Source organism: Hetaerina americana, unplaced genomic scaffold (assembly GCF_022747635.1).
Source record: "Hetaerina americana unplaced genomic scaffold, ioHetAmer1.1.p SCAF_7, whole genome shotgun sequence".
NCBI lineage: Eukaryota > Metazoa > Arthropoda > Insecta > Odonata > Calopterygidae > Hetaerina > Hetaerina americana.
This window is the reverse complement of record NW_027287316.1, coordinates 22,800,871-22,819,436: the sequence shown is the minus strand read 5'-3', so window position 1 is coordinate 22,819,436 and position 18,566 is coordinate 22,800,871. Positions and strand designations below refer to the sequence as shown.

Genomic DNA, 18,566 nt, shown 5'->3' with positions numbered 1-18,566 from the left:
CCCTATTTTAAGCATTAAATCACCTTCCCAATTTGTTTTATCATTTAGATTATGCGGGCCAAATATTTTGTATATTTGAGTAAACGCGATAGCATACTCCATTGCGGCCCCAGAAACCTTTCCTATAGCCGAAACCAAAACGAATTCACGTTCCCTGGGCGTATATTTTGGAGTTCTATCGGATTAAGTCTTGATCTGGGTCGGCTGAGCTGCTCACGAAGCCGAGGATTTTCGCAGATCCCTTCTGGGCTCCCCTCTTACGCCTCTTTCCCTTCCGTTCTGACCTTCGAGCTCTCCTTATCTCCCCTCGGCTTTCCGTTCCCCGGTTTCACGGTGACACTTTAAAACCTCGTGCTTATTTCCTCGTTCACGTCACATAAACTCCTGGATGTCACCCAAGGCAATTACTTGAGTGCAGAACGGATTTTACATAAGCCTCGCATCGTAGGAACCAAACCTAGTGTGTAAAATGTCTCGTATGCTCGGCGGCTTCGTTTTTGTTTTAAAATTTATTTGTTTACGTTAACCATATTTGGATTTAAATAGTACTCTTAGGCATTTATGTGATTTTCATGTAAATCGTCATTATGTCTTACAATCCTCCGGAAAGGTGTGTGGTAGGGTCTGCTGCCAAAACAGTTATCAGCGGAACTCGTAGAGTTTCGGTCATATAACATGTATGAAAGACTATTTCTGACAGAAAACCTCTTCTACATACTTATTAGACAATGAACAATTACGAGTATTAAATTCCTGAAGAAAGTGCTCCTCCTTATTGCTATAGAGAACGTACAAACAAAATTGATGCGCTCAAGAAAATGTTTAGTGTGTTGAGCAAGAATTAAACGGATATTAACTGCGTATTTTTTTAAATGAATGAGAATACTGAGATTTTTATAAAGTAGGTGATACAAGTCTGCTTTTGTCTGCGTCTTTATTCACACAGATTTGAACGGAAGCCCAACATGCATGGGCTATGACTTCCATGAGTACTGAATTCATTTGCCAAATAAAAATATGTCCACAAGTAGAGAATATCTATATCTAGATAATTACTTGGGTGTTAATTCAAATGTAGTGTTGTAAGGAAGAGATAAAGGTGTTTAGGGAAAAAAGAGAACGTGAGAGTGAAGGGGTGTAAGAGAAAAATCCTAAAGAATACAGAGTCAGAAGAGGCATGGCTAAAGTAAGGATAGTGTTCTGTGAAGTGAGCCACTGGGTTAGTCTCTGATTCTTTCCAACACCGTTGGGTTTTCACCAACTCCAGTACCATTTAGAGTTTAGATTGGGTTGTCCAAAGTTATCATCCGAGATATGAACCCGGGTCTTTCCGGCTAGTTGTCAAACGTTCTCACCCGCTAGGAAGCCGAGGTAACCCCACCTATAGTCACGAACATTAAATATTTCCAAAGTATGGTATCGGAAAGAAAATCCTTTGAAAATGATTTTCGTGTGTATTCACCGCGTGTTTTAGTTTAAGATCATTAAAATGCTAGAGGGGAGCGCCTAAGGCTAAAACTCCATGGTTGATTGGGGGAACTCCGTGGGTTCTATATACGGTTGTCGTACAGTGTTGTACGTAAAGACCTCACTCAGCTCCTAAAGGAACACACTCAGGCTACCACACTTACAAAAGCACAATCACTTTAATCTAAGCGTGAACATCGTGGCCAAGTACCACGCTCTTGAACCTTCTTTTGAATAAACACGCGGATGTCTGACTTTTGATGAATGATAACTTCAATTTGCAGTGTTTTTCGTACCTTCAGTGCGTTTAAGAACGTCGCTTAGTGGCTGAAAACTATATTCGCGGTTTTGAAATAATTTTTGAATGCCTTGAAGAGAGGTCTGACTCAAATTCTAGGGCACCGTTATTAAAATTGATTCTCATCTTAAGAATTGTTCGTAGTTGTGACTTTATTCCACGAAGAGCTGAAAGAATTTTCATCATGACTGGTGACAGACCTATATTACAGGTAAAGGAATTCTTGAGGGAATAGTGCGCTACAAAATCCTATATTCGTTAGAAAAAAATTGTTAGTGGCATTTAGTTAATTTAGACTTACTAAGTTATTGCATATATTAAGCATAAATATTAACTTTTTGCTCTACTGAGCAATATCATGCGTAAAGCGCCTGTGTTAAGCATGTTTCAAGTCCTTTTCCAGCAGGAGTTAAAGTAAATGAAGTATCCGGAGCTATTTGTGCAAAATTAAAATAAATAAGAAGGATTTGTGAAAATTTTTAAGGCGTTCAAAAGTCGAAAATATTGAACTGTTTCATTTTACTTAATATTTAGAATTACATTGATATTTGTTTGGAAAGCGATATCTTTTCTTTCTCATTCTCTTGATAAAGTTTCGAAGTATGTTATAATAACCCTAATGCCCGCGTTGTAATTTCGGTGACATATGCAGCAAATATTATAAACTGTGTCTGGATATCTAATAGTATAGCTAATACTTGAACGAAATTACTAAAGACAAATGGTTGATTAAGAAAATATGCGAAGGATGGTCAACGTCGTTGTGTGATCACGATTGTGTAACTAGAGGAGAAATTACAACATTTTCCGACTAAAGTGTCTTGGTGTAATTGTCCCAGCATTTTTTATCTCTATTTGTTTGGGGAATTACATGCTCGGTAATGAATTTTTCATTCTGAGTTTCCAACTCTGAAATTCCTGAAATGGAGGTATCTCCTTAATAGCCATTCCATCCACCAAGTTGTCAACCTCCAGTGATCGCTCTCCTTCTGCCCTGAAGGTGCCTCCCTGTGGGCCGTCGGTCAGAGCGGCCTGTACGGCGTCGAGACCCCGCTCCTCGAGATGCTCCTCTTCTCCGCCCTCATCTCCGCCGTCGATCCCGTCGCCGTGCTTGCCGTCTTCGAGGAGATCCACGTCAACGAGATCCTCTACATCGTCGTGTTCGGGGAGTCGCTGCTCAACGACGCTGTCACAGTGGTGAGTGAGGGCAGTAGTCCCCTTCTGCCGGTTTACAGGGATTAGCTAATGGGTAGGGCGATTAGGGAAGGCTCTTAGGGGGTGCACTGAAAAGAGGTATCCGAAAAGGGGAAATCTTCTCAACTTTTCATGAGAAGCAATTGGAAGCAGATGCGGTTTCAACAGGGTTTAATAGACCCGTGAAATCGGCGCCATATTTTCTTGGATTAAAAGCAGTCCCGAGTTCGAAAGTCGGGACTTGGTCAATACTTTTGTGAGGATTTTGTTTGGGAGATCTCTAAAGACGTATTGAATATTTAATAATTCTTCGTTTAAATCATAAATTATTATATCGACTATCATTACATTATAGCGTACGTATTTTCTTTTCCTGGCATAATACCATTTAAAAAGCTTTGCCTTAGTATTTGTACATCCTTTCCACAACAGTATTTCTTATGCCAGACTCAACGGGTATTTAGAGACCTTTTGTTCATATATCGCGTTTAATATGTCTTTCATCTAGCCGGACCAGACCTCTGACAGTTTTTGGCCTCACCCGGCCGGTCCCTGAACTCTAATGCCTAACTTTAATGGACAGCCTGGGGGAATTTTTAGTTTCGGGATATTTAGCCAACTTGTCGTCCAAAAAGGAATTTATTTTAGGCAGAGAGATTAATAGCTCTACTGATACGAGGTTTCAGTAAGAGGTGAAATTAACCGCAACTATTTGAAACGCGTGATCAGGTGAGTATTTTAATACCTTCAGCAGCAAGAGTCAAACAAAAATCGGAAATAGGCTGATTCAATTCCACTCAGTGACGCAAAAACAGTATATATCGATTACACCCCTCAAAAGCTCGCCTGCAAATCCAAATATCTCGCCTCAAGTACCACCTTGTGCAAGGGTGGTATATTAACAATAGTGGGATTGTACGCCCCTTGGGATTCCTATAATATATATATTTAATATACGCCCCTTGGGATTCCTGAAGATAAGTAGAAGAGAGTTATTATGGACATGCCAACGACACACGAGGCTTGATTATAAAAAAAAGAAAAGATAGATTTATCTCAGATATTGGTACAATGGCTCAAAATTCTCCTAAGTACATATCTTAAGCGATGATACACTTTTGCCAACCGTTGGTCCACGACTGGAAGGCTCTCTGGTAGACGGATTGCGGAAGGTTCTTAAGGGTATGCATGCAAGCTTTTTTAATGGCCTTTAGGTCTCTTTGAGGGAGGATTTCCCTTTTGGAAATAGGAAATAGTCTACTGGTGTCAATTCGGGACTGTTAAAAAATTCGGGGTTTTTTTCAACGCGTTGCAGAAGGTCTCCACAAGCAGACACTCGACTCAGCTTTTGGTCGACCGTCAAGACCTTCGGGACGAGTTTAGCAAAAATCTTGCGCATCGCTAAATTTTTGGTGAAAATGGAATTCTTTGTCATCTTATCAATACCAATACGATCTGCCATCTTAATTACACTTAACTGACTGCCTGAATTTAGCACTTCACTGCCTGAATTTAGCACCCGTTGCATGTTTCCTTCGGCTCTTGACGACGATGGCCGTCCAACGCAGGGCTCGTCCTCCACACTATCTTGATCATCTTTGAAGAGCTTCTGTTACTTAAAAATGCAGTTTTTCTTGCATGATTTCATCCGTTAAAACTCAGGAAATCATGCCCAACTTCCCCCTACCCGATTTACACAGTCCAACACACAATTTGATGGTGCACCGCTGTTTAATTGTTTTCTGCAGTTTATACTTGCACCGAGTCACTCGACAGGCGTTCACTAAAAACACGATCTAGCGTAACTCACAGGTGCTTGGCGAGTGTTGAAGGTCAGTAACCCCACTACCAAGCCTGCGCGCTGCGACGTCATGCCAAGAAAAAAATGTTCCCGATACTTTTTATACATACCTCGTAAGTGTGTGCCTCTAATAAGCACCCTATTTTATATAAATTTAAAGTAAAAAGTTATATTTATGTCGCACCTTAAATCGTTATGACGTTTCTATCCTTAAAAAAGTGTCAGTTAACTTTAAATTCGTAAAAATAAAAAGAGCAATCGCTTAGTTTTAAGGGCAGAATGAAAAAAAACGCAAACGTGTCAATGGAGCCATGGAGTGTTGAAAATGTGTTGGAAACGCCCAAATGAAGGACAGAAAATACGCAAAATATCTATTGAGTCTAAACAAAAGATGTTTCAATTATTCTCACCAATACTTCCACCCTCCTCCCGATAAATAATCTTAGTTTTTTCAATACTCTGGGCCAAGATAATGATCCTGCGCTTTTAAATCTAGGTCACGTTTATGAAGTTTGCCGTTCAATTTAAAAAAAGTTCACTTCTTCATCCATGTTGCTTGGAAACACCAAGGGATGCTTTCTTCTTTTAGCGAAAAAGTTTGAGGGTGGAAGAGAAGGAATATTAACGGTTGTGAAGTTTTAACTATTTCCGTTTCAATTTTAAATCTTCCCAAGTGCGTCAGCGTTTCGCCATCCTTTTGTACATGGTATTGAAGCTGAACGCCTAAACAGGCGACCTGTGAGTAATCTCATTCCATATATTCGAGGAATAAAGAGTTTGTCGCTAATATTCATTTCGCTGGTTTTAATTTTTTAAATATGTTTATGTGGGTAGAAGTATTAGCTATCCTTCTTCTAAAATGAAGATTTTCAGGTGTCTAAGGTCGTTTATTAGAAATTCTTGAAAGAATAAAACTTCCTCATCCAAACAAAATTCATTATTCAAGCGATAACTGAATTCACAGTTTGAAAAATCGGTGCATACTTCCAAGGTTACGATAATTATAATTATTGGTGATATTCTACCGTTTAAGGTAGGTTTTAGGTAGAACACATTGTGTAACTACAAAATGATATATTTCTTTTCCTCTCCTAAAAAAATCAACTCTAGAAATAATAAATAAACCTATGAATGCATAGTTAGTCTATCTGATCTAAAAACGGGGGTGTTTAAAAAATATTCAAACAAAATATAGGGGTTATCAGAAGTAGAAAAAGGCAATGATATTTTAAATTAATTGATTTATAATGGCTGGTTTAGCTTGAGAAGCTACCTTAGTTTAACAGATGTCTCCCAAAACCGTTGGCCGTATTGTAGAATAGATAATTATGATGAAGTTATGTAAGTAAATTTGCTTCGCATAGATGAATATAAACGATGTAAATATTTCCCCAGAGTAAGGAAGATAAAGCAATTTCAAGTTAATATTACACCGAAAGCACCTGGCTCTGATCAATATTATCAACTCTTTGCTTTCATATCCTGGTGTTCGAAAACTGTTGCGCCCAAAAAATTCACTTCTTCACGAGGGGGGTGCTTGAATGTGCTTGAAAGTACATTAAAAACCGGGGCGAATAATGGAAGTGCATTCTCGTTTCACTTCATGTCCGTTCTCTCGAATGATTTTTTCTTTCTCATTGTTCTTCCTCGCCGTATATTTTTCTCGTCCTAGTCGATTCCGCAGACACTAAAGATGAGGTGGTATTCCGTAGGGAGTATAATGTTGTCAGCAGTGGGACGTATGCCGTCTGTTTAACGATCCATCGACACTCACCATGCTTCTGCTCCTCGTATCATGGTGAGAATAAACGAGGGGGCAGGACTTACCGTGACTACTATTTTTTTCTTTTTCGAATTTCCATTCCCAGCCCCAATGCTTCCTCAGTGAATGTCTCTGCGCGTGTGTGGGGCTTGTGTTATTATGTGAACGCTCCATTTATCCTAGTTTTCTTCTGTGTGACTTCTTCTACGTTTAATAAACCGGTCGGGAATGAGTTCGATAGGGAGAAAAAATTCACCTTCGGTGACAGTAACGGTTGGTATTTTTTCTCACCGATTTTATATCTCCCGCAGAAGGAAAATACTCTTCATTTCTCTCAGACATTATGAATATAATGCGCCGAATAGAGTCACCCTTATCCCTTTTCTTACTAATATTCGTAGGTATAATCTCGTAGGGTTGCGATCAATTTCAAACCCTCATTTACGACGTATCTCTGCTGTTATCGTCCTATTCACTTCTCTATATCTCTCATTACCTTTTGTTGTAGATGTATGTGCTACAATTCGAGTTTTTTGAAGTATTCATTCTTTAGCTTACCTCAATGCAATCCAGTGGTTCAGCTGTTGAATTTGTAAGCCTTAGTATGACCTCCAAGCTGCATGAAGAAGTATTCACGAACCAGCGCCCTTAACCCGCTGTAAGGTGGCTTCTATTTCAAAGGATTCATCGTTCTTAAAATGTTATTTTTTTAATTTCAAATTTAATTAGAATTTCACGCTTGAATTAGTGTACTATAGCCATACTTTTGAAAACATTTATCACGCCATATCAAAAAAGAGAAATGTTGTCATTAAAAAGTTAATGCAATTTAGCATCATGGTGATGTTGTTTTCATTATGATAAAAATAGAGGTGAGTGGTGTTAGCAAAAATTGACTTGAGTGTTATCAATGTAGCATATGCTTCGAGTGTCACTTAAACCATAAAAGTTCTGCTGTACGGGATAAGCGGTTGAGCTAAACATGAAATTTTCAGCAAAACTTTGTATGATTTGGAAAAGTATTTGAGGTGCACCTATCAACATATACCTTTCGTAGTTAAATTTAATCAGTCTTTGGTAAAGATATTGTGCATGATACATTGGCAATAAAAGTTGTTTTAGGATATTAATTACAAAAGATAATTTTATGGTTTGGTAATGGTTTTGTAATTATAGTGCATTCAACGTTTTAGGCAGTAACTTTTTCCCGAGCCAGAATAACATGATTAACCATTTTGACATTAAATTTATGAAAAATAAATCAATATTTTATCTTCGTACAATCCTCGTTGAAAAATGATAGTCAAGACTATGCGTCGTATGGCGTCGGTCAACTGAAAAATCCGCCCGAAATAATCTTGCTCGTGCCTTCTATTTTGAATATTTCAGGTACTATTTAGTTGAACTTGCACTGGTCGATACGTCTGCTGCCACTCCATTTCTTAGCTTAAGGAACCAACGAGTACGCTCGACACTCAAGATTTTTTTTTCATGCAAGTATAATTGCAATTGTCCAATAAATTCACTGAAAAAAGTCACAAAAAATTACAAACCAATTGTAAAATCAGACATTCTGAGAAGTAAATTGAGCCCAAGAATCTTCCTCCTGCTGCATGAGATAAAGAAAAGCCATTTTTTGAGAGTACATTGTTTTTTTTCAAAAAAGGTTTCCTCACATTTGCATAGAGGATTTAGGAAATCATAAGGTTTTTATTCTACGAGTACATCGGGAAATTAGACCACTCCATTCAAATAAAGGACATTTTGTTCGGAATGAACAGATTTCATGCAAAATTCGTGATTGCAGCAATACCAAGGCAAGATTTCCGCTCCACTTACGGTCGAACATGTAATATTCATCCATAATTGATATTAAGAATGCATCACATTTACCCAGAGCTGCATAATTAAGTCGATGTCCTTTTGCCGCAATCTTCCACGGCAGTTTACATGACGTGACGTTGGTGTACATACGTACATGTATTTTATAAGGCATACGGAAGAATTTAATAAGCTCTCTCATCAGATATGTTACTGATTTTGCAAAGGAGTCACCGCTTGTCTTAACTTTCCTCTTTGGCGAACGAAAGCAATGGGCTCCCTGAAGTTTCGAGCAGAGTGGGGATGAAGGACTTCATAGCGTCGTTCCTGTCCCGTTCGGACACATGATATTCCGTTGAGGGGCAGGTCGTGTAAACGGAGCGGCGGGGTGCGTAGGGGAACATGCGTTCTCACGCGATGGGGAGTAGAGGAGCGAGAACAATTTCTGACGTGAGACGTATATTTTTCCCCCATCATGGCTTTTTACAACCCCCGCAGTGACTCTTATTGTCCTCCACACCTCTTCTACCCTACTCTGGACGTCTCCTCACAGCTGTGCTCCCCTCTCTTCGGCTACCTTGCCCTCGCAATGCTCTTCCCCTTATGGATCACACAGTATTCTCATCACATTGCGCAACGTTGCTTGTCACTTTCAGTGTACTGACTCCTGATTCCTGGAACCTTGACTAAAAAAAAAAACATTTCTTTGGAGGGCTGTCGAAATTAGTTCTTGAGAAAAAAAAATTTAGTTTCCCACTGAAGGACTAGCGTACAGGTTTTTGAGGATGGCTACGCTTGAACAATTATTCCATAGACTTCTAATCACATGGATTTCATTAATTTCCCCCTCCGACATCGACTCCAGCAAAAATGTCCATTATCGCCGGAGACAAAAAGTATGGATCTAAGTTTTGAAGACTTTCATGTCATCAGATCAGTTTTATCCGTGACAATTCAGGAACTTAAGTTATTTGATTTCAGGCTAATGAATTAAAAATTATTCTTAAATTATGGTTGAATATATTGTTAACTATACATTGGGTTATTTAATTATGATATTTGTAATCATGGAACGATCGACTGGATATATTTACTTAACAACAACGATTAACCCGAAGTTTTATTTTATACTGGGTTGGAAAACACTTCAAAAACTCCATGGATTCTTTAAGGAAGATCACTGCTATGATGAGCTCGATAAATAATGTTGCAAAGAGAATGATTATATAAGTCTATAAAAAAATATCTTAAGGACTTTTGTATTTGGAAAAGATATCTCCGACGGTTATTTATTGCACTTGTTTAATTAGTGATTAAAAAAGTCAGTTTAACGTTATTGAGGAACAATTAATTAAGAGTTAGATAAAATACTGACTACACGCTAGATTAATTAGTATAAATAAATGCTTCCTTAGCGCCATCGTTGGAAGTTATTCTGATACAATATCGTTCATGGGAAATCGCCATTTTAAAACTTTCGGTTCCACAGCTTATCTCGTAAATCTTATTTTCATAATCTCTCCCTCCATGGGACGGTGGGGTTGGCAATTCCTTATTAGTATTATCAGAAGAGACTCGTTGCCTCTTCCTGAAAAAAATGTAATCCTTTCTTTGGCCTTCTGTCCGCGAGTGATCCCCAGTCTAGTTAATCTTTGTGCTGCGAATGTTTTATTTTTTATTCATTGGTTTATTCTTTTATTGTAGTCAAATATAAACTGGTTTTGGTCTCCTTTTGTATTTGGTTCCCTTCGTCTTTAAAATTTACCATACTTAGTATTTTAGTTTTCTTTTTTAGTGTTTCCTTGAAATGTATTTATTCCGCGAAACTCTGATTTAACAAGTGTTTATTTTATGTTTTTAGTTTCATTGAACAATTTTATCAATGCATAAACAGTATTTATGGCTCAACCTCATATTTTCTAAGCTTGGATTAGTTTTTCTTCAATTTGTTTAGTAATATTATATTTTAGGGGTAAAAGAAGCTGTATTCATCAATATTTTTCATGTATTTTTCAATATTTTTCAATATTTTTTCAATATTTTCATGTATCATCTAATTTAATTTCCAAACAAAGCCACTTTCTGGAACAATTTTGAGTGTAAACTATGGGATGAAAGAAGTCCGAATGTTTTCTCTTCACTGAGTTTTCCTCGTTCCGTGGGGCGTAGTGGAGACATAGAGAGGAAGAATTAAGATGAGGGGCAGGGTTTTCCCGTGGAAGTCCCGCGAAATAAGCACGCCATTCAGTGTCCACACTCGTTTCCCATAGCAAGGGTAGCTGTCCGATAGAAGCCGTTCTCACTCCCACTCCCCGACATGAACAGACATAGACTGGACTCAGATTGACCAGAAGACGAGACGAAAATTGGAAGCCAGGGAGCGTCGGTTATTTGTTATCGGAGAAAAAAATTAAGACACGAAAGTATTTTTCTGCTGTGACTTGATCAATTGAATTCCCATCCTTGGTGACAATCCTGTTTCATGAGATGATGTACGGTCAGTGATTTAAAACTTTTAATACCTCTAGCTTCTCACATCATGTATACAAATTCAGTCAAATATGTTGTGTTGATTAATGGGCTTATTAAACGATGATGGCGTAAAAGCCAGCATTGAAACTGTTATTATTCAGTCCACCAAATGGATTTGTTAATTTTAAAAGTATTACAGAATTTTAATGTGAAGTCCATTGATGATATTCCAATGTTTTATAAATAAGTGGGGCGAAAAAGAAACTTTAAACTATTGATAGAATGTATAATATGTAGAAAAAAATAATCCAAAATATTATCTAAGGTAGCATAAAAATTTGCATCTTCACCAAGGTACAACATCAATACATAAGTGCATTGGCTTCTCCTTGTGTTCCGTTAGCCGTATCATGAATTGACGTGAAGAGTTATTGTGACGAAATCGTCTGCATTAATTGGGATCATGTGTGAATTTCTCCATGGTGTCTATTCGATTGTTTTTAAAGATTTTTAACGTCGAGGATGCGAGAAAAAAAATGAGGATGAAAACGTTAAGCCTCTCGTCGCTCAAAGTTGATGAGTAACAGCATGTAAGGGGAGTGAATTTGTCGAGGAACACGGTAAGTATACCTTGTGAGATACGTACGGAATGTCAATATTAAATAAAAACTGTCTCGGTATAATGTCGGCATACGGTTTTAAGTTGTTTGCACATATTTTTGGTGGATCACGGGATATTTATGTAGGTGTATATAGATGTATACTATAATTAGCTTCCTCGCTACCGCCGCCGACAATGTCGAAGTCCAACCAAATGCCTCTCGACCGGATTGGTGTTCTTGTCCCAAGGGGTATTATCGCCCCACGTAGGGACACGCTGGGACAGCCGAATGCCCCGTGTTCTAATGCCGTCTATGAATGGTAGTTCCATTTCCGCATGTTGGACTTCACCCGAATCGGATTACGGATGAGAAAACAGACCGAAAATTTGTGGGCGAGCAAAAATGTCCAATGCCAACTCGATTCGAATGATAATCACGTTGTCCAATTTTCAGTGGTGATGATTAGTAATGAAATTGGTTTTTTTTCGATGCGTGATTCAATAACTGCATCATCAAACCGATAAAGGGATGAAAGAAGATGGAAGAATCAGTTCTTTTGTAGCATTCTGAAACAGTATTCAATTTACATTGGAGTTAAAAACACTCTTTTGCCTAAACGAACCATGGTATAATTCCTTATTTATCTCATTAAAACATCTTACGGGCGCCGTCAAAGTTGCACACTTCCCGTATGCATTGCTTAAACACTATTTAGAAATCTCTAAATAAATGAAATGCGATTTCAAAGAAAGAATATTTTGATGATTTAGTCAAATAAATATCGAAATTATTTCGTATCAGTTAAAGATTTGTTCATAAAATATTTTAAGATTCCGTCCATTGATGGGGAACAAAAACAGATAAATAAAATCCATATCATCTAAATTAATGATATCACAGATTTTACAAATGCAAGTCTTTATCTCTCCTCAATGCTTCCACTGCTACCACATTTCCAGTCACCATGTTTGGCAATGAACTCGATTTTGATTATTATAGTTTCTCTTATAGAGTTGCATTTTAACGCGTCTATGGAAAACACCTTTATCTCAATGAGAACCCATATTGCCTTGATTGGTGTTGATAAATTTCCATAAATTTTCCCGACGATATAACGATATATTCATCGAAATATTTTAACCTACACTTTTGTCTTTTTTTTCGCTGGACTATTTTGGCTTTTAAGAGTGTCGCAATTAGTGATGCTTACTTATAAACAATACATAATCTTTGATTATAGGAATTTCCATTAATATGCATCATGTGGGCACTCTTTAATGCCTATAATTTCCCTTTGTTTTGGTGAGTGTTTAAAAACGATTGTAGTAATAACTTAATGGAATTAAAAAAAATTAGCAATCATTTCTTCCGAGTATTTAAGATGAACGCTAAGAAAAGGTTTAAATTTTAACACTCATTAAATAAAAAGTGGCATACAACTTGATGCTTCGATTTATCAAATCGACTGGGATCCAATAAATTACAAATTGATGTTATTTAGGACTTGGTAACACGATGAGTCGAATGTTAATGAATGGCTGAAAATACTGCGAGTTAGTTTTGAGTCACGCCAGGCCGCCTTCGTTTGACTTTTCTTGTGAGGAGGAGGAGGAGGAGGGGGGGGGTCGAGAGTGGAAGTAAGGAAGAATGGGGAGTAGAGGAGGTGGGAGGAATGGGGAACTGACCGCTAGGGCAAAGGAGCTCCGAGCGACCTTGAACGTTGGTTCTTCAAGGAGTCGACCAATTACTCGTCGCCTTGAACCCACCCTCCCCTCCTCCCGGTTGCCCCCCCTTCCCAACCGCCCTCCTTCTCCTCCCTCACTACTACCCCTCCACACCCGGCTGGTCGATAATATGTCCCCGCTTTCCACCCTGTGGACTTTTCCACCTTTCCCCTCTTCCTTCCTCCTCTTTGCCGTCATCGGTTACCTACCACGCCGTTTCCTAAACTTTCCCTTTTCTGTGAACGCTGCTTTGTGAAAATGCGGACGGGAAGAAGGAAATAGTAGATGGCATGGGATTTTGAAGTCTGCGAGAGAGGTTGGAAAGTTCGGGGTATCATCAGACACAGTAAGCGTGACATCGGGTGTCCCACAAGGAAGTGTTATCGGTTCGTTATTGTTCCTTTTATACATTAATGGCAACGGGTATCAGGTTTCCAGTAAACTTCGTCTATTTGCTGACGATGCCGTGTTGCATAGGAAAATATCCTTTCATGAAGATAAAGTATCATTAGATAACATCCTAATTGCAATTAAAAAGTGGCGCGAGGCATGGTAGCTAGAATTAAATTTGAATAAATGTGTTGCGATAAATTGTTGGAGGAAATGTACTTCACCAGAATATACACTGTACTGGGAACCAACATTACACCAGTGGAATCAGTAAAATACTTGGTTGTAACGATTAGGATGCCTTATATGCCATGTTTTTACGTCAATTTTTATATCATGGATAAAAACTATCGATTGGAAATGAAAACTCCAGTGTTGGCGGTGGCCGAAATCCAATGAATGTTTTCCTCCCCGTTGCTCATCATAAAACTCAAGGTTTTTTCTACCTGAATGCAGCTTTGGCCGTTGTTTTGATTTTGCAAAAGTGAGCCGACCGCATAAAGGCAACTCCGTGGAGGCGCATAACGTTCGTAGTGTGCATTCGGGTGACTCCGGATATTCAAGTTCGCCATCCACGTAGGCTGGGGGGAAACTGAAATACAGGATCTCTCTAGTGTCGCAATCCATAAGCATGTGGTGCGGGTTTTATGATACCCGTAAAACCCCTAGACCCTACTTTATGGTGTCGTTCCTGTTCAGAACGATTGTCCTATTCCCCGTGGACTCAAGCGCTGGACCATAGATACGTTCCGTGTTTTTACAACTGCGAACAAAATATTTGTATCATCTTCATTGTCCAGGAATTTATTAATACTAATACTATCATCGTTTGAAATTATAGTCTTGGTATTTAAGTTACATGCATTTGGCTAACTCAAAATGCTCAATATCAGCAACCCTGATACCCATATAAATCTATACTTATTTTAGCCATCTCATTTAAGTTAGAAAAATTGTGTTGCGTGCATTTTAATTGCTGGGTAATGTTTTTATCTGTGAAATTCAGAGTTAGGGACGGAGAATTCACTTTTACAACAAATATCACATTAATATAAACTAGTCGGCTATACGACTGGGTGTAAACCATAAATTAAAATTGAAATTAATGCTCAGAATCGCCCATCAACCAAACTGCGCACGTAAGTAAAATTGTAGTGAAGTAGTTAGAACCAGTTAACTTTCTTATTATCGACAGAGGATTGATTTCCTTATTTGGATTTATTTCTCTTCTGATCATCGCCAGGTAATTTTCTTCATTTATCTAAAAGTTTCGATACCAAACTCCCTCAGGCCTACTTAGCTGCCATTCCGCCAAATTTGCACTCTACTTACGCTGTAATTTTTATTTATGATTATAATTAATAACCTTTTGAAATCTGCTAATCAACTCATTAAAGACAGTTTAATGTATTTAATTTCTTCTCTGCTTGAACTTTCTACCAGCGTCCAAATTCATGTAACGGAGTGTAATAAATTTCAGCAGCTATTGGAAGTCATGGTGGAAAATTCGATTTTATATTTTTAGATAAATAATATTTCTTGTTTTTGTTACGATTTACGTTATTTACGATTTACGAATTCTTTATAATAATTGTATGATTGTAAATTAATTCACTCGTTTTTCTGTTTACTATTGGGGAGAAAACATTTAAAACGTTGGAAGGCATATGTTAGTACGATTCTTTTGCAAATCACAGTTTCTTTTATGACTAACAATGGCCTTCATAATGTTTTCTTGTTTTTCAGATTGTGATTGCCTGATTTTAACTTTAGTCCTGGCTCATTACGATATCTTCCAATTTCCGCAATAAGGATAAAATCGCATGAGTGCTGGAATTATTATCTCCCTCAATTTTTCTTCATTTTACCATGTTACCTGTATCAATACCTGTTGATATCATATCAATTTTGAAGATTATTATATCAGACTTTAAAACGCTTCACATCGGTAGTGTTGTAAATATGTTTAGTTAAATTAGTTAACATACGGTTTTTAATCTTATTAAGTCGATTTTGTGAGATTACCAAAGTTACGTATCGTACGTTTTTGAAGCATAAAAACTCTGAACTCCCCTTAATACCCATAATGGGATCGTAGTTAGAGAATATAACATATTTCGTGAGAGTACAATAGCATCCATTAGCCTGCCTCCTTTTGAAGGGCCCAGCCATCTGACCGTTCGGACGACAGCGGATTACGGAGGACGGGCCTGCACCATCTTGATTTTCATGTGACGTCATCTGGTAACGGAAAGTTTGGTCGATTTATCGATTCTAGCCATTTTTTAAGCGGGGAGTAATTAAAGGGTTTAATTCACATGTTCATGATTTTTAAAATTTCCACTTACGTCGACAAATCTAATTACGCGTTTATGTAGTGGATTCGATTTGCACGGTGAAAGTTTTGGAAAGCATTATGTTTAATAGGTAGTCTAGCGATTGAGATAGGTTTTGAATGGGAAAAAACTTAACATCGATACCATTTATTTGCATCTCATAACAAAACACAACTTGACACCCGGCACTACGATGAGCCCTTATTCAATTCCACCCACTTGCTTTTTCCCTTCACGTCCCATCTCTCCATCACTTCAATATCCCATCCTCGGTCAAAATGTTCTGCATCCACCTTAAAGAAGACTATTATCCGATTTAGAAACATTCGAATAACTCATACGGCACTATTGTGGAGTGAACTGTATGAAAAATTGATATTTTGTATTGATCTTTCGGTTCTCTGATCCTAGAAAAAGTATCTCACATGACGTGGGGATCGGGTTGGTGCGTTAGCTAGTATATTGTCTCTTAATCTTAGAGTCTGGGTTTGAATCCCGTCAATGAATTCTCTATCAGTGTTATCTTGTTTCCTATTTGAACACTATGTGAATAAAACGCCACGCGTATCAATAAGCCCGTTTGGAAGGGACTTGTGGGCCACTTGTCGCCATTTATGAAGAGTACACCTGCGCCGACAGAAGGTACCCTCAGAAGTTGCCGCAATGGTAGTGGTGGGAGGTGTTGGGGCACCAGCCATAGATGCAAAAATATTAGTGCATGAATACATGTTAGCTAATGCACAAATTTCGAGTGCCTAAGTGCCTGTATACAAGATACAATAATCGTTACCCTGGACATGAAGTTCTAATATTCAGGCTAGTTTTATTTTTCCGGGCTCTTGGGTTTGACTTTGTTTTGCTTGCATATCATAGGAGGGAAAAACGTGCCCTTGAATCTGTCTGTGATACTGTTTTAACTAAATCGAACTGATGGCTCTTTTTTTACTTTTTCATTTCATTTTCCTACCACCCGTCTAATGAAACCTAGCTTCTTTTAGTCCATCCCGCATAATCTTTAATATTCTATGTGCGTACCTCATGAAAGGTTTAATGTCCGTGGAACACCCAAGTATTTGTCAATTTCAGAAATGCTTAACACGATGCCATTTATTTACTTAATTATGTCTTATTTATATTTTTATATTCCAAAAATTAAGTTCTTTACATTTTGCGATACTTAATTCTAATCCCCATTCTTTACACTACTTTGATATCTGGTTGTAATCGTCAGAGAGTATCACGTTGTCTGCCGGAGTCCGTATTTCTATTTAATACATTGTGTCGTCTGCAAATAATCTAATATTGCTTCTAATGTTAAAGCATGTCTTCATCTACACAATGCTCCGCAAGCTGCCGTTTTGTGCATATTTTTTTGTGTAGACGCTCTGGAAGAATGTATTTAGGATAATGGTCCTCTTTACTCTGCCTGTAAAAATTCCGTCATATTTTTGCTTTTTAATGATGTACGTTTGGACGCTTCCCTTTTATTTCCCTGACGTAAGATCAAAATTATTGTCAGTTATTTTCTAAATGTTCACATAATATTTCCATTTGAAAAGTTACTTGAGGATTTGCGGATATTTTTTTCGTTTTTGCTCGACATTCTACAAATGTTTCTCCATACGCTTTCATTACATATTCGTCATTATTTTCTTAATTGTATTTAGAATTTTGAGAGTATATTTATTTACCTCATTATGACTAAATAAAATCAGTTTTGCATTAGATAAATGTTTACCACATAACACATGTCAATTGTACAGCATGACGCCTGAAGCTACGCAATTTGTTTCCTAATCTCCTTAAAGCCACTTTCACCGCACTCTTGTATCATCGTGGTTCCTTTTAATCAATTTGCAATTTATGTTAAATAAAATTCTCTATCTCATCTCATATAATACATTAATAAACATTTTTCAAGAGTACTCTGTGGGTTTCAGTTTCCACCTTGAATGCATGCAGTTCTTCCTAAAACCGTAGAATTTTCCTTTAATGAATAGATCTAGTTTACGACCATTTTTAATCATTTCCACGAGCTTACTTTTCATTTCTAACTTGTTAACTATTTGTTTGAGCGAAAATGTTGCCAATATATACAGAGGTTTTTCAACATGAATCGCGATTTTTTATGTTTTTTTACTCAACAACCGTCCAAATAACTTATCGATAGTTTAAATTCTTCGTCGACCAAAAATATGATATTACCGTGCTTGATGAAGAATTTGGTAATATAGGAATAGACATTTCCGTAATTTAATTTGCTCATAGTTAGAAATTATCCTCTTTGGAAAATGCAGACTCTTTTGAAAAAATAATATCGCTTCTCGTATTTTTCATTTGCTGAGGATGTTATCTAATTCTCATGTAGTGATCAATTAACATATTAATTTTAGGATTTTTTCGTTCACTATCGAGCACGGGTATGAATACCTATGCAAACTTTTGACTCGTTCGCAGTCAGCGTCTGAAGGGGTTCTATCATGGCGGACGTACCCGGTGACCTTTCTCCGCAATTGTGGGTGACGAACAATAGACTCGTTCAATTTTTGGGCAAGGGAGGGTTACCTTCCGTTTCTTTCCTTTTGTCTTCCAGAGATCTCTTCAACAGGAATAGCGGTCAGACGGGACGCGTTCCCTCTCTTTGGGGGGAGAAGAGGGGGAAGAGAGGTTCTGGAGTGAGGACTGGGGTCGGTTCATGT

General features: G+C 37.8%; 1 protein-coding gene across 9 annotated transcripts in view; it reads left to right on the top strand.

Moving 5' to 3' along the window:
* The window catches only part of LOC139696671 (sodium/hydrogen exchanger 3-like), a 575,082-nt gene that overhangs the window by 373,256 nt on the left and 183,260 nt on the right, over nucleotides 1-18,566 (top strand). For all 9 annotated transcript variants that reach the window (XM_071595493.1, XM_071595487.1, XM_071595490.1 and 6 more), the window contains exon 3: nucleotides 2,766-2,962. In XM_071595493.1, the coding sequence (XP_071451594.1) occupies nucleotides 2,766-2,962 (197 nt within the window). The remainder of the gene's footprint in view (nucleotides 1-2,765; nucleotides 2,963-18,566) is intronic.